This window comes from Pteropus alecto, unplaced genomic scaffold (assembly GCF_000325575.1).
Source record: "Pteropus alecto unplaced genomic scaffold, ASM32557v1 scaffold25, whole genome shotgun sequence".
NCBI lineage: Eukaryota > Metazoa > Chordata > Mammalia > Chiroptera > Pteropodidae > Pteropus > Pteropus alecto.
The window spans coordinates 18,501,627-18,524,603 of record NW_006441955.1 but is presented as its reverse complement, the minus strand read 5'-3'; the positions used below and the strand labels follow the sequence as shown (position 1 = coordinate 18,524,603).

Here is a 22,977-nt window from a genome sequence, read left to right as displayed (position 1 = left end):
ATTATGACTTTTGGTCAGTGGCATGTTTATACCAGTGGCCACAGTATTTCTAAAAGATGCTCATTTTTCTAAATTTATTCTAAATCATTTATATGCTAATAATATTAAATTATATATATATATTTTTATCAGTGAAAGACTTTTAAGTGCTTTCGCTAATGCAAAGAAAATTATATTTAGAAGGTATCTTCCAAAAGTACCTAAATTAAGCTCAGCTTATAACACAAATAACAAATTTATAAATTGAAAGACTTAAGATTTTTATCATGGGCATCAGTTAATAGATGTATTCATTAATTACCAAAGAATTTATTGCCAACAGTAATGATTTCATCAGTAAAATATGACTGGAAGTCATTGTCTACCTATATTAGATGACATTTGCTATTTGTATTACAAAACATAGCAAAAAAAGTTACAAAACAAGGGAATCAGAACTGGGCAAATACTACCTCACTGAGTCACTTTATTGTAACCTGTGGGTTTTGGTTTTTCATCAAATAAAATGAAAATAATATAGAGTAGGATCCATTTTGGAAAAATTAAATACTTTTACTTACATCCTAATTTTTCCAGGTGGTGATAAAATGATGATGATGATGATATAAATGGAAAATTTATTAAATATTTACATTGAATTAGGCATATAAGGGCAGTATGTGCATCTTACTTTTATCCATAACATCATTTTGAATGGTGAAATGCCCACATACATATAATAAGCATTGGGAAAACACAGATTTTGCTTAAAAAATTTTTTTTGTACTGACTAAACCTGTTTATCTTCTACCATCTCTCCCTTAATCAAATGCTTGCTTTGTAAAATAGATTCATGGGCTCTTGGAAATTCCAGGAGACTACATTTGCTTACCTGCCCCTTCTGTCTTCTATGCCACTCATGTGCTGAATACAATTCCAAAATTAAGATAACTTCATTTTAAAAAGTTGCTAACAATTAGCATTTGGGAACAGAAAAGAGGGAATTCTAAACACACCTGTTACCCCACAAAGAATTATGTACTGCATCTTTAGCTGTTGTCTGCAAGGACCCCACTTTAACCCGAGTGTTGGAGGATCCTGAGGAAGCCTGGGAAGGCGAGTAGTCTGAGTAGGTGCCTGAGGAAACACTGTTATTCAGACAGTGAGTTTTGTCAACTTCAGACTCATCAGTTGATTCTGAAATGTAAAGGGGAAAACATTATAATGCTCTTGAACATTGACAATTACAAACACAGAAAAACAGCATATTGATTAATATTAGAAATACTATTTATAAAATATTTCTATAGACTATGGTGTCTCAGAATTTACAATGGGTGATTTGTCATGCACATGCATTTGTGGCATATTTTCCACATCAGGTTCACAATGTTACCTTTTTTGTCCTTCCCTAGCAGAACAAGTTTGGGTGGGTACAGGGGGGTCTCAGCTAATGAAGGGTGAAGCTCCCCAATCCTCATTTCATTAGCTGGATGAACAAAAGAATCCTGAGAGATATAATAATATAGGACAAGGAAAGTAAACATTGAAACAATGGTTAACCAAGAAGACAATGTCTGTATTTGGCTCAGATTTAAATATGGGGCTCAAAAATTTAAATCACTGTGAGACACTGGGATAAGTGAATCATACATATCTCTGAAGTAAGCCCTAATTTTTTTCCTAATTCAAATGTGTCCATTTATGTATCAGACTTTTTTTTTTTAATGCTGTTTATATGCCTGACGCTGTGCAAAGAACTGTAGAAGTTCCAAAGAAAGACAAAATGTCACCCATGCCTTTTGGGAGTTTATAATCTAGTTGGGGATATGAGATATAACTCATAATAACACAGGACTGAATTAAGACAAGCCATATGTGAGTAATATGATACAACCATATATATGTAATATATACACATATTCATTCTATGAAACATTCTTCCTAAGGTTTCTAGTTTTCTCACGATCAATCTAGCCTGCTAAATCTTCATTCTAATTTCATTCATTGAATGCAATGAGCAACATTGGTCCAAGAATATAACATTGTAATAACAAATAAATATGTAAAAAAAACCCACATACATTTAAAACTTTTATAATTCAAATTATCCCCTGGTAATCAGGTAAAAATACCAATTTTTTTCTAGGTATAAACATAGTTCATCTGTGCCCATGAGTAAGTACTGATGCAAATTTATGTGCTATAATTACCTTTATGTCTTTTTTATCCCCTTAACATTTAGCTTAATTTGAATTCAAAGAAGAATTTTCAGTTTTTTCATTCATTAAAACTTGTTAGTTTGGAACATAAATGTAACACATTTAGAAATATTTTGTTAAATCAGAGAAAGAATATATTTGAGGACAAAAATATAAAAGAATAAAATGGGTCCTGCCTTATAACTCATTGGTTGGTAATGATCAGATAGAAGCTCTTTTTATAAATGTTAAGGCCCTCGTAGTGATAGGCTAAAGAATTTGGGTATTGCAGAGAAACACCCATTTTCTTTAATTTTTGGTTTAAGTTTTATCTTTTGGATTGTTTTGGTTAGGTTTATATGGGAATATTTGCCTCTGAAAAACCTGAGTATATCTGGTACTTTTTTTATTTTGTTTTTAAATAATACTCAAGGGGAAGAAGACTTAAAGATCATCTAATCCCTTTCATTTCCTGAAGGTGGATTCTGAAAATCAGTGAGGCCCAAGTTCACCTAGATAATTAGACAAAGATCCAGCATGGAGGCACGATTCTATTAGGCTCTCTTCTAGAGATCTTCCCTTATATTGTGCTGCCCTTCCTGATGAGCTCAGCTGTGAGAACATTAGAAACTTAAAATGTAGTATCAGAGTTGAAGAGTGCCAGGAAAAAGGGTGGAGTTGATGGAAATTCTGGAGATGATGAAGGAAATTTGTTTTTGTGGATTTTGAAATTTCAAAGGTTGAGCATAAGAAACATGATAAAGTTCTAAGTTGACAGGGTAGAGAATGAAAGTCTTTACACATCTTTGGAGAAATTTATAAGTAGAAGCAGATGCAAGTTTGATAAATGGAACCACGAAAGGCATAAAATATGTTCATACTTTAAAAAATTTAGTGACAAGGTGGCATATTTCTTTTTTAGTCTTTCTTTACCATTTATCAATCAGGTTACCTTGGGTAAGTCATTGTCCCTCTCTAGCTTTTATTCAACTCATCAATAAAATGAAAGTAACAGACAATAAGGAATTAGTGCAAATTTCTGTCTAGGACTAATTTTCTATAAATTTAACTTGTTGAAATAATTTTAAATATATTCTTATGACACTTAATATAGAAATACAGGTATTTTGTTTTAGTCAAAATAACAAACCAAATAGTTATATAATACAGAAATATAAATATTATTAAGGGGTTTTACTGTTTTTTGTTTTTTTTTTTTCCTTCATGCCTTAGACATTTAGTACTCAAATTATTTTGTATGTTTAGATCAAACTTTTATATTTGTATCCCAAAACTGTGACTGGAGCTCTTCATGGTAGCTATTGTCTGACTCAGATTCAAGTTTCTGGCCCTACTCAAGAATTTCTATCTTGAGTTGAAAAGGGCCCCAGCAACTCAGAAGAGAGTATGATATCAGCTAATCATGAACTTGCATCTCTTCTCGAGTTCTGTGGCCTTCCACCTAGGAGAATAATACTACTGAAGCAAGAATAATGGGTTTGCAATGATCCAGTTAGACCTTCTTATCTTTATGAGAAAAATAATGATAACAACGATTATGATGAAGATGATAATGGGCATCAGTCATGGAGAAACTATTACATGTCTGCTACTGTGCTACTATGCTAAACACTCTGTATTATCCATGTTAGTTATGTAAACAATAATGTTATTTTTTATTGTTATTTATTATTTTAAAGTTATTTATTTAATCATCTTTGCTTTACAGATAAGGAAATAGAGGCTCAGAAAGGTTATGTCATAAATCCAAATCACAAACTTAATAAATGGTAGAGACAGGTTTCGAACTGTGATCTGTCCTACTTGAAGGTCTTCTATGTGATACTGTGTATGCTATATTGCCTATCGTAAGAAAAGCTTACTTCTCAAGTGCACTTCACAGAACAGATGAAGTTAATTGTCCAACAAAGAAATTTAATCCTTGACTTTTTCTCTATAACTTCTTTTATGGGGGCTGAAGGAATTAAATTCATGTTGGAAAAGTGGATGAAGCTTTTGGGACCACTTCTAAGACAGTGGAAGTTATTGGTGGGAAGTCAAATTTCGTGAGAATCCCATTGTAACCACATTGAACCATATTTCCTCTGATGAGAAGGCAGAAGTAGAGGAGAAAGAGAAGGTAAGGGTAACTTAATTGCCCTTTTACCATCTTGGCTGCTATTGGTGTAGTGAAAAGGAGCCTAAGGCAGAAGTCAAAGGAAAAAAAGAACATCTGAGCTTTTGAGAGTATAAGTCTAGTAATAAAAAAAAACATTCAATGATATTTTAAGGGTAACTGACTATTTTCTATTATTAAGAGAAAGATGTGGTTCCTATATAGAAAAAACTGGGCTCAGTCACCTAACAGAAGGAAGAGTGCAGAATCTTTATGAACATGAACAGGACATCCAATGAAAGTTTTCTGTTATGCAGGATAGTGATCCACAGAAGGATTAAAAGAGGACAGAGCAGGATCAGCATATCATTCTCTTGTGGAAGGTGGTGGGGATTTTCATTTACTGTAGCTCTCTTCTGTGCCAAGAGCTGTGCTTGAGGCTATATGTAAACACTTGTTTTCATTTGATTTCATCTCTGAGAAACTCAGTGTGATTATTTTCTGTATTCTTAAAGAAACCAAGGCTCAGAAAGGTTTCAGTGACTTGTCAAGGTTGTACAATTGGTAACAAGTTAGTTAGAGTCGAGATTTGAATTAATGTCTGCTAGACTTCAAAGACCTTCTTGTTCTCAAACTGTGTTCTGAGACATTCATGGTGCTGTCGTTAAATCACAGGGATACATAGGCTATTTTAAATATTTGAAAGAAAAAAAAGCAATACCTGACATCAGTCAGATACTACATGAACTGCTACCTCCAGGTAGCTCTCAGTTTCAACATTAGATTGCACATCCTTTTGATGGCAATCTTTGCAAAGCTCGGTTTTTGGTAATTGCTATGATCAAAAATCAAGTGCAACTTGAAAATCAATGTGAGACAGAAATTACAGTGGTAGTATCTGACATGATTCCAAGGTTTGAAAAGGTAGGCATTTTCTAATAGGTGCACATATTTCATCAAGTAGTTTTAGTTATTTAAGAATGAAATAAACATATTATTTTCTTTTTTAATTTATATGTATTATTTTTCAAATGACCACTAAGTAAGACATAAATATTTACTAAGTTGTTTGGAGTTGATTACTTAATAAATGGAACTGTTAGGTACTTCTTTTGGTCTAGGGTCCTTGCATCAAAATTATTAAGACACTAAAGGCATTTGTATACCAGGAATTCAGGAACCTGCAGTCTCCTTATTTTATGTTACAACTTTATTTACTGTACCATTCTCCTTCCATCCTTATCTTCTCTTTCTTTGCCTTCCTTAATCAACAATATTCTCCATCATAATATTTTATCTTGACTCATAATATTAATGTATTAATATGCATAATATAATGCATTATATCATCAGAGTTAAAAAAATTTCATTTTATTGCCCATATGGTAGACAGCGTTAAAATAAATTTTATTTGACAAATGGGTGATAAAATGAGGACAGGTATGGCAGCCAACACTCAATTATTAATTCAACAAAAACTCAGAGACATTGTCTTTGCCTTCAGTGAACTTCTAATTGGATGGAGAGATAGACATGTTACCAAAGTTACAACATTAGATCATATCAGTCATTCACTTATTCAACAGACTTTTATTGTGCCCCTACTCTATAGTAGGCACTGTGTTAGGCACTGAGAGGACAATGGTGGGCAAAACAGACACGGCCTTTGCCCTCATGAAACTCACAGCCTGAAGTTAATAAACAAAACAATCATAAATGTCTTTTTTTTTTTAAAATTAAATTTAATGCAAAGAAACGGGGTGAAGAATGCTTTTACTGATCAAGGTGATCAAGGAAGGCCTTTCTGAGGTCATCTTTAGGCTGAAACTTAAAAAATGAGGACGTTCTAGCCATATAAAGAGCTGGTGCTCTAGACTGAATGTTTGTGTCCCCTCAGAATATGTTAAAACCTATGTGATAATATTTGGAGGTGGGGTTTTGGCAGGTGATTAGGTCGTAAGGGCAGGACCCTCATGAATAAGATTGGTATCCTTATAAAAGGGGCCCCAGATTGCTCCCTAGCCCCTTCTACCATGTGAGGTCACAGAGAGAAGACAGCCATCTATGAACCGGGCTATAACAGGACACTGACTGCTCATGTCTTGATCTTGGACTTCCTCAGTACTGAGAAATAAATATGTTCTGTTTGCAAGCCAGCCAGTTTATGGCATTCTATTGTAGTAGTCTGAATGGACTAAGACACTGGATAAAAAAGCAAAACCAAACCCCACAAAGCATGTATAATGGAAAATGGGAGCAGAGGGGAATCTTCATATCTCCCTATCCTCCTTGTTCGTATGGCAAGACCAGCTGTATTCTCTGTTTAGAGTAACATGTTAAAACTCTTGGCATAGGGTTGGCAAATAGAAAGTTATCAATACATGTTGATTTATCTTTTCCCTGTTTCTCTGCTGCATTTGTAATCTACTTTTTTTTTTCTCCTGTTTTCTGCTTCTGGGTCTATTTCTATTCTTTGTTTTTTCTTTGTTTTCCATATTTAACCAGATGGATAAATATATTATGCAGTGTATGAAACCCTGTTCAATAATCTTGACAGTGTGAACTAAATAATGACTCAAAAATGACAAACAAGGGTAAAACATGTGACAAAAATGCTTAAAATACACTGATCAGGTAGACACTTGGTTATCTGTATTTATTATATTTGGAAGTTGAAAATACAGAGTGTGACTCCTTAGTTTGGGTGTAGTAATTTGAGAAGAGAAGATGATAGAGAAAGAAACAGTTTCTCCTTGTTCTTGGAGAGCTAAAAGTTGGGAAAGAAAATCCAGAATCTCAATTTTAGAAAATATATTGCAATTACCAGGAAAATTTCAGTAGAAGAAGAAAACTAAGAAAAGGTAGGGTGAATCACAGAAATAAATATAAAACTGAAGGGTGAGCTTCAATCTTAGCCCTATTTAGTTTGGCTATTCTAGCTAATTAGGAGGCTTAGGCAGGCAATAAGAAGCCACTGCAATGTTTTTAAGGAGGGCAAATTAGATTTGTATTTAAGAAAGATGGCTAGCAAAGCAAGGAAGGAGATGGGGACAAGGTGAGCCAAGATGTTGACAGTTTTTACAATAATACAAGACCCAATTGAAGGCTTTAGAAGATAGAAGAGATACACTTAGATAAAAATGTATAGCCTTTGGTGATTGTTTGGAAGGGGCAAGGAGTCAAGAGAAAGAAAAGAAGAATCAGGATACCTCCCAAATTTCTAGCTTGAGTGAACTAGCAGATAATGGTGCCAGCTAAGATCAAGATCAGGAATACAGGAGCAGAAGCAAGTTAGAGAAAGAAACATTAAATTTAATTTTGGATTTGCTAAAGTTGAAGTGCTTGTGGGACAACTTTAAGATATATTTCTTCTACTAGGGTTATTATGACATTCATGCCCAAAGCCATACCTATCCCATCCCTGTATTAAGTAATTTTAGGATTCCTTATTTGTAGCAAAATTACTCAGTTTATGGATTATCATGACCTCATAGTTATTTTGATGTTAAATTGTGGTTACATGAGATTTAAATATAAAGTGTATATGTTTTCAGTGTGTACCTGCTCAGTGTTGGTTTAAGCCTTTTTATATTGTTGCAGTAGCTGAGAAATAAAAGAAAGGTTTTCGATCTACTATAGTATATCTGTAGTATTTTGGAAAGGTAAAAGTAAGTCATATTCATTTCATAAACAAAAGAAACAAAGCATTAAAAATGAATATTTACTAAATTTCCTTCCTTAGATATCTAGCTGTATGCCTCTCTTCCAGGGCAGGCTGGTATTTCCGCTGGCAGATGTGTACACCATGCTTATTTTTACTCAAGATTTTCCTTTTGCCTGGGATGCCTTCCTCTCTTTTTGACTTTAAAATAATTACCTTATTATTAATAAGCAATTCAACCTTAAACTGATTCACATAACTTTTTAACTGATTGGCAATGATTGCTTATCTCCAGTTTCTTAGAGTATTATATTGTCCATCACACAACCAGTCATATGATCATATTTTATATAACCTATCCTCTAATTATTTCATCTTTGTTAGGTTTACCTAGCTGGGCTCTAAATCATTTTGGGACTATGCACACATTTTATATATTTTCTCTCTCACAGTGTTTAGCACAGTGCTAAATATACAGTTCGTGTTTAATCAGCACAACAAATCGATACTCTGAAATGCAGATTAGTAAAGGAGTTTTACAAATCTGTATTTTGGAGAAGCAGGTATAGTAACTTCTAGATATATTCATACCAATTATGTTTCTAATGAAGATAAAAAGGTGTAACCAAATTATCTGAAAAGTTGATGAGATAGTACAGAGGTGACATAAATGTAGTTGAATTCTTTTCAGATCAAAGTTATAAAAATGAATGTCTAATTCATTCTAAAATATCAGAATTAAGAGTCACACAACTAGTGTCCAAAAAGCTAAATTTTAAAGTCATCTCTCTTTTTTTGTTGTTTATAGTAGTGTTTCCTATGATGGCTATAACCCAACATGAAAACATTTAAAAAAAATTGGCTCTAAATCTGATCAGAAATTTTACTGAGATTTGCTAAATAAAAAAATATTCATTTAGTCTTTTCTAAGTACCTATACAACAAAAGTTTGGGGTAGCCAAAAGGATATCATGAAAATGATATAATGCACTTACTGGCCAGGCTAAGCTGGTGAGCAAATTATTCCTTCTGTGTATTGAAACTTTTGGAACTGTATTAATGATTTTAGGCCAGGAGGGTATCATTTATCTGTGGTTTATGAAATGCAACTCTCATAGTTTGAAAGAGTAGATAGATTCATTTATATTTTAGGAAATATAATATACTTTTCAAGTAAGATCTATTCAGTTAAAAAAAAAACCATATCATTTAGTAATTCCAAAAAATCCAAACCACACTGGCAATTACCAATAACCTTGAAATACCTCCACTGTAATCTCCTTTGGGGCTACAGGCCACTTGTGTTCATATTTTTCTTTCACAGTTTGCTCCGTGTTAGCAGTTGGATTTGAATTCTCAACACGTACTCCATGGCTTGGCTTACCCACCAGATTTTGAACAGATTTTACCATATTCTTTAAATCCTCTGGGTAAGGAGTTGGATATCGTTTTAGGTTTATTTCAACCTAGAAGTTTATAAAAAGAAATTTAACATAAAAATACCTTCAGCAAGCATGTTCACAAAACTACTCCATTTTATGTGTAGTAGTATAACCAAATGCAGTATAGTGAGTGTTGAGCGGGCTGAGAAACTGTTCTGTAGAGTAGAACACATAGTGTTCCTCTCTCATTCTGCCTCGTGGGACTTCATCTCCCTCTGCCCACCCTTCCAGATTAAAAACAATTTTTGGATTATATCCTATCTTTGAGAACTACTCCCAAATGGTTGCAATAGCAGTACATCGAACATGTAAGTGACTGGGAATCTCCGAAAAATTTAATCGTTACTATCAGCTGCTTTTATACTTTAGAGGCTGTTCCCTTCCATATCTTAATTATTTATAAATTTATTATTTAATTATTTCAAAGATGTTAAAAATATCTTTTGAGTAACAATGCAGGTGATAGAGGAGACCTCAAAGATTTACAAGTGGAGCGAGTTATCATGTATTAAAAAAATGGGGAGGTGACAATATCTGCTACCCAAATATGCATCAGGTCTACGTTAACTAGCATGTCACATCAAAAAATAGGGTAGTTAATTCTTGTTAATATTTAAGACAATGTGCATCAAGGTGGCTTTTATATTTGTTTTTACTCTAATAAAGTAACATGCTTTATAGGTAATGTCATACAATAAACAAATAAAAAATTGAGAACATTTTCTAAGATATTCTAGGAAAGCATGTAAAGTTTGGCTTATATTTATCCAGATATTTACTTCCATTCTTGAGTTCATTTTTGGTATATCAAATATGACTTTAGGGAATATAATTATTTTCTCATTTAATTTAGAGAGAGAAAATATGAGACATTCCATATAGAATATCTCACCATCAGAGTACTTATAATATACTTAAATGAAATAGAATGCAAATTGTTTAATGCTTATTAAAGGGGAGTGGGCAGAAAAATAAGGGGCAGATTTATTTGGCCAGGCTTGTTCCAAAAATCATGCCTTTTTGCATCTGAGTAGAACCAACTTTCCAAATGGAATGGTTTATGTGATTGTGGTGAGTATGTGTCTGTGGAAAGTGTGTGTGTGTGTGAGTTGGGGAGGAGAAGGTGGAAGAAGAGTGGGAATGAGAGAGGAAAAAAAGGAAGAGGGAAAGGTGCACACCCACTCCACCACTCATGCAATGCATGACATGTAAGAAACTATGATGGTGGTATAGATCTGAGGACTACAAATATGAATTCAAACACTTTTGCTCATCTGAAGTTTTAGCAAATCCACCAACTTTGTTATCATAGTATTTTGTCTTTCTTGTGGCTTCTTTTCCTTATCAAATACTGGAATTGAATTTCCCTGGATGATTTCTAATATTCCTTTCAGTACTAAAAATATAAAATTATTTTTCCAATAAATTTTTGGAAAGCTGATAAAAAACCAAATAATTTTGCTGGTATAAGTATTGTTTAAATGTAATTTAATCTTTTATATTTCTAAATAAATAAGGACAAAATTAATAATATACAGGAATAAGTCTACAAAAATATAACTCAAGAAAAAGTTAGACTTTACCAAAGGAAGTGTAAATTATTAGCTTATAATACAAATATATCTCAGGGTACTTGATTTATAATGGATTCCTAAATAAACATAAAAAGAATGATATCCATGCTAGACAAAGTCCATTGAGATGTGAACTTGTTTAAAAATACTTGATATTAAAGGGTTAAAAGCCAAGCACTACATTAAAAAAAATGTAAATTATAGAATGGTATGACTATTACAACAATTAAAAACATTTTAATTTTTAATAACCAGTGGTATATGAATGAAAAATAATTTTCAAGTAAGGGATTCAATTAAGGTTCTACATACCTTAAAATATCCTCAGTGCTAAAATTATACTTCTAAATTGAATCAAAGTAAAAAAATGTGACATGTTCTTCCTTAATTGAATTAAATACTTCATTGAATAATGTAATCTATTTTTTGTAGATGCTATATCCCATCTGATGCAGTTAGATGACTATTTTTTAACATGGTACCAATATTTTCTGATTATTTTATAATAAATAATGTGTTATTTTGGTCACATCACCAGAATATGTTTGGGTATTTTATCTCTGTGAAAATTTTTAAACAGAAGTGAATTTACCAGGAAGCTAATAAAGCTTAAGTTTAGGGCTTGCACGGGTTCTTTTCAAAGCCTTGTGAGGGGCCTTACTTATGTACTTACATGGTTATTTTATATTATTTTCTTTAAAGAGACCCCTTTGCAAACTGTGGAAGCTTCAGGTCTCATAAAATTTAGATTCGTTCCACCAAGACAATAAGCCATTTGCTTCCCATTTACTAATCTATCAGCAGAATTTACTGGACTTGAACTCATAAGACCTAAATTTAAGCCACAGGTTTACCCCGACTACTTACCAATTTCTACTCATAGAAAATGAGAATGCTAACATCTCTCCCACATGCTTGGGTTAATCTAGAGCTAGAATAAGATAATAAATATGATAGTCCTATGAAAATGTATAAGTCCTATGCAAAGATTAGATACTATTTCTAATATCATATTCTACTTATGTATTTTAAAATCTGGGTTCCATGGCAATTTAGATTTGACTATATATATGCCTAACCACAATACCTACAACTGTCCTGAAATTTTTTTTAGATGGTATGCAGCAATGACTACCATTTAATCAGTATTTGTCATGTGCCGGATACTGTGCAAAATGTTTTATAGGGATATTTAACTTATTATTAGTTATTTATGTAATAAATAATACTTATTATTTATAACATATTTAAATATAAATAATAATGATTAATAACATTAATTCATAATTTACAATCAATTATAATTAAATATCATTTAAATTTCACAACCCATTATAGCATCTGTTTCCATTTTATGGAAAAAAAACCCCAGGGGCTCAGACAGCTTACATTACTTGCCCAAGGTCATACAACTAGTAGGCAGCAACATTCAAATTTAAATTCAAGTCATTAACTCCAAAGCTTACGCTATACAAAGGTTACTTGGTTAAGAGCTGTTCTCTGGTATAGGTGCAGCACATATTTGTACAATCTTGAGGAAAAAATACTGTAAGTCTAAAATGCAAATTTTATTGAGCTAACTAACAAGATAATTTTAATTTTTTAAAGCATAAAGCTAACACAATATTTTATAATTGCTTTTTAAACAAAACTATATATTTTATAATTCTGCTATGTTTGTAAACTCTGTAAAAGCATATTTTATCTTTTCAACAGATTGTTTTCCCTTCCTACTTTTCACCTCATGTGTACAGTACTTCAGAAATGAATAAACATGATCATAAACACAATGTATTAATCTCTCAGTAATGCCCAAATACAAAAGCAGTTTCTTTATATTTCTAAATGTATAAGCTAGAAATATTCCCTTAGTCTAATATGGGATGAAAATATATGTAAATTCATCAATTATACACATAGGTGGGGAAAAAAATGTCAATTACATTCTTACCAAAATGTTGTATATATCACTCACCATAAAGTATTTGCTCATTTTACATATACATTTTATTAAAATGCAAGATCTTTACTGAAATGTTATTTTATTTTAATTTTGGAAAATAGAAATGTTTCACAGCATTCTATATATCTCAGATCTAAATAAAGTGCAGTAAATGCAAATAGCAGCTGCAAGATGTTGGAGACTCCCAAAAATTTAGCAATGAAGAAAGAATTAATGTTAATAGCTAGGGTGTTTAGAAGTGATATCTTGAATTCACACATTTCTTATATAATGATTAAATTCTCATTTGATTTGGTTGTAAATTCCAGTAAGAGAAATAATAATTAATGCTTTGATTATTGATTGTTAAATATCTTATTCTAGGAATTAATTAGAACATTTTACATACCAAGGAAACTAGTAGTAGTTTTAGTTAGGAAAATGCATTCTCAGCTTGCCTTATATTGCAGAAAAAATATAAGACAGAATAAGAATCTAGTCCATTACATGAGGATGGTAAAGTTTACAAAAAATCCAATATTCTTTCACATCCCATTAAGAATTTTTTTCCCCATTAAACTCTTAAACACCCAACTCACAGGGATAAGAAAGCCCTATTTGCCACAACTCCCAAACCAATCTTCTCTTACAGGAATTCTCATCATTTGTGCCTTCAAATGAAAGAGAAATTGATACTTTTCAACAGATGTCATGCTCTTTGTGCTCAAAGTTTACTCTCAGCATATCTCAATTCAAATCTCATGCTATTTTAAGAATCCAGTTTAGTTATTTAATCTCTCTCAGAATTGATATTTTTTTAAAAAAATGTGTGTATGTGTGGGGACAATTTAGATTTTATCAATAGTGTCATCAACATTCTGCTTGACTATTGGTATTCCCACACTTTAAAGAAAAAAACTTAAAAATAAAAACATAAACAAAAATGAAGCACCCAACTCCAAAACCATGCCAGATATCCCACCATTAGGCACCCCGTATCAATATTCCCTCCCCTCTGACTCAGTTCTCCCCACCCTATTGCCAAGGTCAATGAACAAAAAAGTTAAATTTGGTACAAACACTGGTTATTGGAGGGTTTCTATATGATCAGCATTTCTTACCCCAAATCATGCAGAACATAGCCCATAAACCACTGTTCTAAGAGTGCCTCTACATGGGAGGGTCTCCTACCCCAAACACCTAGGCCTACCTGTCTGCCACTTAGAGAGGGAAGAGTGGTGGATTGTGCTGCAACTGGCAATGGAGTGCACATGCTCCTTTCTTGCTGGAGGCCACTTATACAACCCCATGCCAGCTGTGGGTCATTCTGGGGGACAGGCATATCTTGGATCTGCTGATCACACCTGGCCCATGGTGTGCAGCAATCGCCAGACAGTCTGGCAGGTTGGAGAGTAATCCCACGCTGGCCCCTTTCCCAGGGGGCTTGGCAGGAGTGATCCTGTGGGAGAAGGAATCTCCATTTTCTGGGAGAAAGAGGAGCGCTGTAGCAATACTTTCACTTTATCATTTTTCTACTCTTAATATATATTTTTTTCATTCTGGGTAATGCATTTAAAACAACCATCAGAAAATTAGTTTTAACTCTATGTAGTAAAATAGTACCAATATCATATGAAGCTAAAGTGTCACAATTTCTTCACACAATGCAGCATTCATACTACACTATATACAATATAAGTAGGGCATTATACTCTAGTTCATTTGGAAGTTGATGGCATAGGTCACTGGTTCCTTTTTAAATTTTATGCAAATTAAAGGCAAAATGGTGCTAATCTAATGTACATGTAATGAACCAGAAACGTTATTAATTTAAATATTTTTAATATATTTCATTCATCATATTTCCATGATGATTTATTTAGAAGTTTGTTTGTGTTCTAATTTGTCCAATAGCCAATGGCATTGGAAATATTCAAATTAGTCAAAGCCAAGTAGTTTGAGATTAAGGAAACACATGGGTTTCACCAATATATAAATAAACCAAATATAAATAAACGGAGAGAAAAATGCACTCTAAAGTATAATGAACCTACTCTGATTATAAGCAAACCTGATTACATAACACACAAACAGGGCTTCTAAATAATTGTTTGAATTTACTATATTTTATGTTTTCATTGACACATATGCAAGACTATGTTAAATACACTCTTTTCCTCTTGCATACTTTGGATACAGATTTTTAGGAAGAAGTACGTGGTTTTTGACATTTGATGGAGAAAAAAATTAATCAGAGGTCCAGTACAGAATGCATCATCCATAGGTTCTGGATTTAACCTATGAAGTTCTTAAAAAAAAAAACAAAAGTGAAATGTTCTAAAGGTCTTTATTTTTAGTTTAGCATTATTTTTTCTAGGAATTCACAATAAAAAATGTCTCTTTGGTTATTAGATAGCACTAACAAACCATCCAGAAACATTTTTTTTTTTAACCCAAATCTTTAACAGAATTATCATTTTGATTTGGGAATCCATTTTGGGTTCTCCACAATGATATAGGCCTGAGATAGGCCTGGTCTATTACCTTACTATCTAATTCTAGTAAAGTTCTGGAGTGTGTTGTTTTTAGAAAAATATTTAGAAAATGTGAGAGTGAGAGGACAGACAAGAATACATTGCACAATCTAGATCTATTAATAGATGCATATAGAATCACTTAGCTAATTAGTTACTAAGAGTGAGAGCTGTTAGTACCCATGATGGAAAAAGTGCACAAATAATACCATAAAAATTAATGAGAGATTCAAGATGTTGCTATAATGATAACATGAAACTTGATATTGATAAAATCTATATCAATTCTGATATTTCAAATTTAAATAATGAAAAAATATAGATTTTAAAATTCAACCTTGTTACTTAGATTCGTTCCAATAAAGGATTTTTTAAAATATGCTTTGGTGTTAAAAAATTGAAGTTATTTTCCCTAAGGAACATCACTTGCTATTAGGTACTCACCTCCTTTAAAACTCATCCTCACATTTAAGAAAGCTCATACATTCTTCTCAAATATCCCAGGAATATAAAATCTTTCAGAGATTTTGATGCAAATGCAGTATATTAATCTGTTGGATCTTCTATAAATGTGTATTTTGGCCTCATACAGTCTGCATGTTTTCTTGTTCAGTGATTAAAAGAAAACCATGTCGGTGTTTCAAAGATGTAAAATGATGCCCAGGTAAAGCCCATCACCCGGATTTGTCTGTTTGGGTTTTTTTTTACTCTCTCACCTTGAATCTCTTTCATGTTATTCTGTAAGATGTGGTGGCATATCAAATATGCTCAGTCAGAATTGAGGTATTAGTCTTATTCTGAAGCACACCTATGCTTCCAAAATTACCCTTCTGCAATAACGAAACGTACCATCATGAAACTTAAAGATGTATCTGACCTCTAGCAGAGGTCACTCAATTTGTCCCAAAGTCCATTTGAATAACATTGAACAAGAAAAAATAATAATAAGAAGGAACAAAAATTAAAAGGTTCACCTTAACTTTCCCAGCATTATCGTCATCTTCCTTTTTTTCTTCAAATTCAAAGGCAACAGTCATGCGTTGTTGTCTCTGCTCTTCCCACAGTGTAGGATTAAAGCTGTCACTATCTGACTGGAAATCTACAGTTAGATTTCAAAATATTATTGCTTTTTTTCTTTTTTAACATAAAATGTTATTAATTGAGCTTAGTATCTCATGCAAAAAAAATGATGATAGGTACTACAAACAAATACAAAAATTAAAAACAAAAGGAAAAACAAAGAGAATAAAGAATAAAGAAGGAAATGAAAAGAGCAAGGAAGAAAGAAAGAAGGAAAAAGAGGAAAGAAGGAATAAAATTCTCTTGATATTTATTACATGGTCTTTTAATGTCTTAACTCAAATTCAGCTTTCCTAGGTATACATTAATTTTGTATTGGAATTGGGAGGATTTCCAGTGTAGAGAATGAGCTGTTCATAGGACAGTAATAATAGAGAGAGCTGGACTAAGCACTTAAAAATATTATCTTTTTAATCTTCACAACCACACAATGGTGTCATCCTCAATTTACTAATGAGAAAACTATAGCTGAGTTTTAAGACTTGCTTATAAACTTTATGAATAAAAGTATTTTGTTTGAGCTAACTTATTTCCACAAAGATAAACTTTATCATATATTTCCTTGTTTGTTGCAAGAGATTCTGAAAATTCATTTATTATACTTCTGCCTGAAATACCAGAGGGTGAGTTTCTTAAAGTTCAAGAAAACTTTATAATACCAACTCTCCCTTCCAAAAGATACCAAAACAAAACAAAACAAGACTAATTTCTAAATGTTATACTTTAACTAGATCTACCTCACTCCCCAGAACAAATTAGGGATTTAATTTGTGAAACTGGATCTCAGAAATAATCATGAATATGAGGCACTTTCATTTTTCCCCATACATCCTTTCGAAATGAAATATTTTGATAATCTAGAGATATTAAAATGTAAATATAAGTAAAGGTAGATGAATAAAACATAATTCTTACTTAACACTTTTCTTGTACATATGTAAACATGGTGGCTTTTCTTTCATCAATTCAAAAGATCAATTTTATTAAAGTCTGAAAAATACATATGAAAACATTCTTCCTTTTTCCTATTTCTCTAAGTCAAAATTTAGATAAAAATATCCTAAACTATCTCAAAATGATTCATTTACATTTGGAAATAAAAGGCTAAAGACATTTATTATAATTATCCCTAAAGATAAGAAATATACAAGCAAATAATTTCTTTTAAAAGTTGGTCTCATTCAAGCAGCTTGAGTGAATTTAATTCATGGGTGGATTAAAGTGCGTTTACTCTTCCAAGAATTACTATGACTGTAAGACTAGAAAATATGCATGACAGTCTGTGCTGGTTTGGGCAAAGAAGCCTATACTGAGTTCAAAATGGTAAAGGACAAATCTTCTTTAAACATGTTATGAGTAATGTGATCATAGGATAGAAGTTTTAATTATTAAAAAAGCTTTAGAATTTATAAAACTATTCCTATCATAGTTGCTGGCATTGTTTAGGGAAACAACTTGAAAAAGAAAGAATAGTCATCATTTGTAAGTCATCTTTTTATAGTTGATACAATGAAATAATTTCAGGGCTGGAATCACTGGACTAAATGTTTAAATTGTGTTCACGAAATTAGGGAACACAGGAAATAAACAAGTTCATTGAACCTTTCTTAAGACCTGACTGTTCTTAGCTCATTTCAATTAGCTGGTTACAACATTTGATTCTCTTGAGATCCATCAAGAGAAAAAGTTGATCCTAAAAGTCAATATTCTTTTTATGTAAGATATAAAGAGGAAGAGTTATATTTTTAGAATCTTATTTAAAATATTATAGTGTGGAAGATAAGATGCACACTTATAGTTAACCTCCAAATGATTTATGTATGTCATGTAATTACCTTTATAGCTTGGTTCATGTGCCAGTATTCCTGGCCAGAGAGCAGAACGAATTTAATCTCTTTTGTCCATAATCATATAAGTATAGGAGAAATTTCTACTGATAATTTACCTTCATCGCCGCGAGGTTGCTGGGGAAACATGTAGTTAGTCAATACTCTTTGCTTTGTTTCTGGATGGGCTTCAGTTTGTAAAGGGATAAGGGCTTTGGACTAAAAGCAAAGAACATATAAATTAGATTAATAAACAAGCAAATTTGAAGAATATTTCTTTTATATAAGATAATGGTCAATAGTCTGGACTCACCAAGCTGAATGAAAAATTAAAAGAAAAGCAAAGGAAAAAGTAATGAAATAAAGTGTAACATAAAATGAGACTATTGCTGGGGAATATTTTCAAATTCCAAGATCTTCATAATGAGATTTTCTTTTTCTCTAGTATACTCTTTCACAAAATTATTTATCTTCACTGAACAATGTCAGTTTTAATCCTGAAGAGACCATAATGTGTTAAATTGTTTCAAGTAAGTAAGCTTTCAGTATGATTCTATATGCTCATTTATTTTCAATGAGCTGTTGCCCTAAAAAGCCAAATAGAATTTGCTATCAAATTCATGCTATGCAAGATCATCTATGAATTTAACTAGGTAAAAGAATAAGCATTTATTTTTAAGAGCTATTTTTGTAACCAAAGACAGGGTCCACATAACAAATAAACAGCTGTACTTGCTTCTGATATATCACAATATGTTTACCTATAGATGGTAAAATTTAATTCTCTATTAATTTGATTTCAGAAATATTATTTTAAAAGGGTTTTTAGAACTCTGATAGTATATACTTTATATATGGAAATATCCTGGAAACGATCCTTTTATCTAATGTTTTAAAAATCGGCTTCTTGACATTTATTAATAGGATTGAAGCACGAAGGGGATTTGGGATATCTTGTCTCGTGAAACTGAGTCAGAAACTCATTAAATAAATCACTGTTCTAATAAATGTTAAATGATGCAGTCATTGTTCTATTCATTCTCCCACAAGAATAATAAATCGTGATATCAGGGGATATTTTTTCACAAGGAACACTGAATAGACTGTTCCATTAGCATAATTCACATTGATTCCAGAAATGCTTTATTTATAATGATGTATTGATGACTTTTAGTTCATTGATAAGATTTGAATTTGAATGACAATCTAATTTTTTACTCAGTAGGTGGAAGCAAGTGCTGTAATAACTGTAGGAGCGCAAACATTATTCTTACACTTAACAATTTACACTTTGTAGAGGTTTGTTTTAATTTTTTAACCAAAAGTAGCCCCATATGTAGAAATTTGAAGGATTCATTTATTAGTAATGCTGCTTTTATGCTCAGGAAATAATGGTGACAAACTAAATTCCCTATAATTTGTTTTCATTTGGCTATTCACATTTGGGACAGGTGTTTCAAAATTTTAGGATTATAAGAAAAGATTAAAAGAAGACTAATAAGCTAGGTGAAAATTGTCTATCACATTTTCTGGTGGCAAATCAGATGTCTTCAACTGTTTCTTGTTACTTTCCAGTTAATAAAAGTATTCATTAACGCTCAATTATTTATTTAATTATAATCTGTTTTCACAAGAAAAGAAATAATATTAAAGCAATTTCACAGAAAATACTGGTAATAGTTACAAAAGATACCTGAAAATTTCTGGAATAGTTTTAGAATTAAGTTGATTATAATTAAGAGTATAAGAATAAAAAGGAACATAGAGGATATTAATTCCCTCTTGTAGGGATTGTGGTAATGATTTCCTATTTTTTACATTTAGAGATATAATTAAAGTACTTCTGTAAAGACATGTATGTACCACCCAGAGGTAAAAAGCTATAAAAATGATCATTTTATATTTTAGATATCTGAGAATGAAGTCATAGCTAAATCGAAGTATTTAAAGAGGGTGAAGATTATAGCGCTGTTTTGTTTAAGGCAAAAAAATACACATTTGAATTGCTACATTTACAAAAATCTCTCCTCCAATTATTTTGTACTAATTGTCGACGGTATCTATTGGGAATAAGCTAGTAATTCAGTTTCAATTATAGTTCATCTTAATAAAGCAAATAAATCAGGTAATAAAAGTTGTTACCTGGTTGTCAGAAAGCCACAGAGCTGCAAGCTCCTTAAGTTTGGTAAAAGAGAATGGCAGATTCTTCAATCTGCAAAAAACAAGAAAATTCTAATAGTATGGGTAAAGATAATGTATTTAATTTTTATGAAGAGTTAGTTAAAATACTGTAATATATTGGTTTCATTCTTCTCTCCAATTCTTTCTCCATTGAGTAGCCTGAGCAATCTTTAAAAAGTGAAAATCTCCTGTTTACAACTCTTTAAATGCTTTCGCTTGCATCTAAGATAAAATCCAAAATCCTTGTTAACATGCTTTTCAGACTTTACAGGTTCCGGCCCACAAAACCCCTCTGAGAAGCTTCTGCTATTCTTTTCCTTAGTCCGGTCAGCACCACTGGCATTTTCTCAGCCTGCTACGAGGATAAGCCAAGCTCCTTTCTCTGCCTGGAATACTCTTTCTCTCATACTTCACCTGACTAAATCCCACATATACTTTAGCTCTTAGCTTAAATGTCATTTTTTTTTTTAAAAAAAAGAGGCTTTTTCCTGACTCCTCATTTAGATTACTTTTTTCAGCTTAGTCTCAAAGCATCTTGTATTTTCCTTCATAAACATATCACAGTTTTTAATTATATATTTATTTTTGTGGCTTCTCTTTTTTCTTTCTTTCTTTTTTTTCCATTTTCTTTTACTCTCTGATATCTCCAGAAAACTGTAGGCTTCATGAGGGCAGAGGGCCATGTCTGTCTTACTGTTAAAGGAATTTGCAGCTCCCAACATTAGGTTGACACTCGAAAGTGTGTTCTTTTGTTCCTTCATCCTTCATGTATTGTGTAGATATGCAAAGAGCGAATCTCTAAAAATAGCATTTTGAAATATGTGAAATTTGGCATCAGTCTAGGTATTCAATTAAAGTTATCTATTTAGAGTTGGCTTTGGCCTTTAAAGGGCCAAATAGTCAAAAGCCGCCTTCAACATACTACCTGATATCCTGAAATTGTACATGACCAATAAATTGTGATTACCCTGACGGCTAGTCAGCAAAATGAGTAATACAAACAAAATATCCCAATGGATTTATTGTTAATTTCTGCATTTTTACTTTTGACTACAGATAAACTTTTTTAGATAGAACTGATAATAAAATTTCCTTAAGTTTTTAATATGTCAAAAGTCTATCAGCCAATTGGTGAATAAAATGTCATGATAATAGAAGTGGAAAACGTTACAATAATTAATAAGGATTAACAGTTAATTTTATATGCAGAAGCAGTTAAGCATTTCAAATAATTTAGTGAATATGAGAAGATACGACAGCCAATACAAATAACCAAGTATGCATTAGCTAGATAACTTTAAGAAGAATATAATCTTTCTGAGATTTTAAATATTTATAAAGCATAGATAAGAATATAAAGAATAACAGAAATTAAATTGTATCATAATTCTCTTTTTATAGAATTATTTGTTACACTAGCATTTATAACATCAAACCAAATTATCCATAAAAGTTGTTTCCAATTTTAGTTATTTAATTTCATTTAAGCCAGAAATTATGAAGTAAGGTCTTATGGGGAGAATTTTCTTATGATGTGGAGATGAATTGAAAGTAGAACATTAATTCTGCTATACCAAAATTACAGGAGGGGAACACTCTCCAGAATCACAGACAACATTATCCATGATAAGTCATCATCAATCCAGTCATAAACATTAGAGTGTAAAGAAAAGAAATTATTGGAGGAGGATATTACCCTCATTTTCCTTGCTCTTCCAGTGGCTACTGTTGAAAGTAGCTTTTATTTAGTATCACAAATGTGTACTAAATTGACAACAGAAACAATCTTACAGTTGACAGTGCCAAGAAATCATTGTTCTTGAAAAAATGCCGAACTTTAGAAATGTATTATATTTTAAATATAAAATTGGAATAATCATGACTTTTGGATAACATTTCATATTTAATGTTTTATCTGATGGTAATGTTCAACTTTGGCCTCAACTTTGGCTAAATATTGATTTGAATCTCAGGATAAGATTCATTGATTAATTCATTAATTTAAAAAATTTATTTGGCTCTAACCTATGTTTTAGTCACTGTACTAGGAGATAAATTAAGCTTAAATTTCTGGCCTGATGCAGTATTTAAAATCCTGATATTATGAGATTCTCAATGTATTGTTCATATCTTTTACACCAGCATCTAGCAAGGTGTCTGTCCCACAGTAGGTAGGTGCTCAAGTATGCTATATTTGTTGAATAAATAACTTCATTAGTAGTTATAACTATGGATCATTTTAAAAATATTTGATAAGCATATTTTCTATATCATCAATGAGTTTATTAATGTATTTAGAGTTGAGCACATGAAGAATTTAGGAGAGACTTCTACAGCTCATCACGAAAACCTTCCCACCACGTTTACATTAATGGAGCATGGCTCCACTGAGGAACTATAATTGAATTCACTGGGAGTTTATTTTTCTACGATATCTCTCT

General features: G+C 31.8%; 1 protein-coding gene across 2 annotated transcripts in view; it reads right to left on the bottom strand.

Moving 5' to 3' along the window:
• Positions 1-22,977, bottom strand: part of LRRC7 (leucine rich repeat containing 7) — a 275,996-nt gene that overhangs the window by 70,250 nt on the left and 182,769 nt on the right. For both annotated transcript variants that reach the window (XM_006919313.1, XM_025052071.1), the window contains exons 12-18: positions 20,498-20,567; positions 18,475-18,574; positions 16,424-16,548; positions 14,126-14,374; positions 9,223-9,423; positions 1,376-1,487; positions 996-1,176 (exon numbers count right to left, since the gene is read on the bottom strand). In XM_006919313.1, the coding sequence (XP_006919375.1) occupies positions 996-1,176; positions 1,376-1,487; positions 9,223-9,423; positions 14,126-14,374; positions 16,424-16,548; positions 18,475-18,574; positions 20,498-20,567 (1,038 nt within the window). The remainder of the gene's footprint in view (positions 1-995; positions 1,177-1,375; positions 1,488-9,222; positions 9,424-14,125; positions 14,375-16,423; positions 16,549-18,474; positions 18,575-20,497; positions 20,568-22,977) is intronic.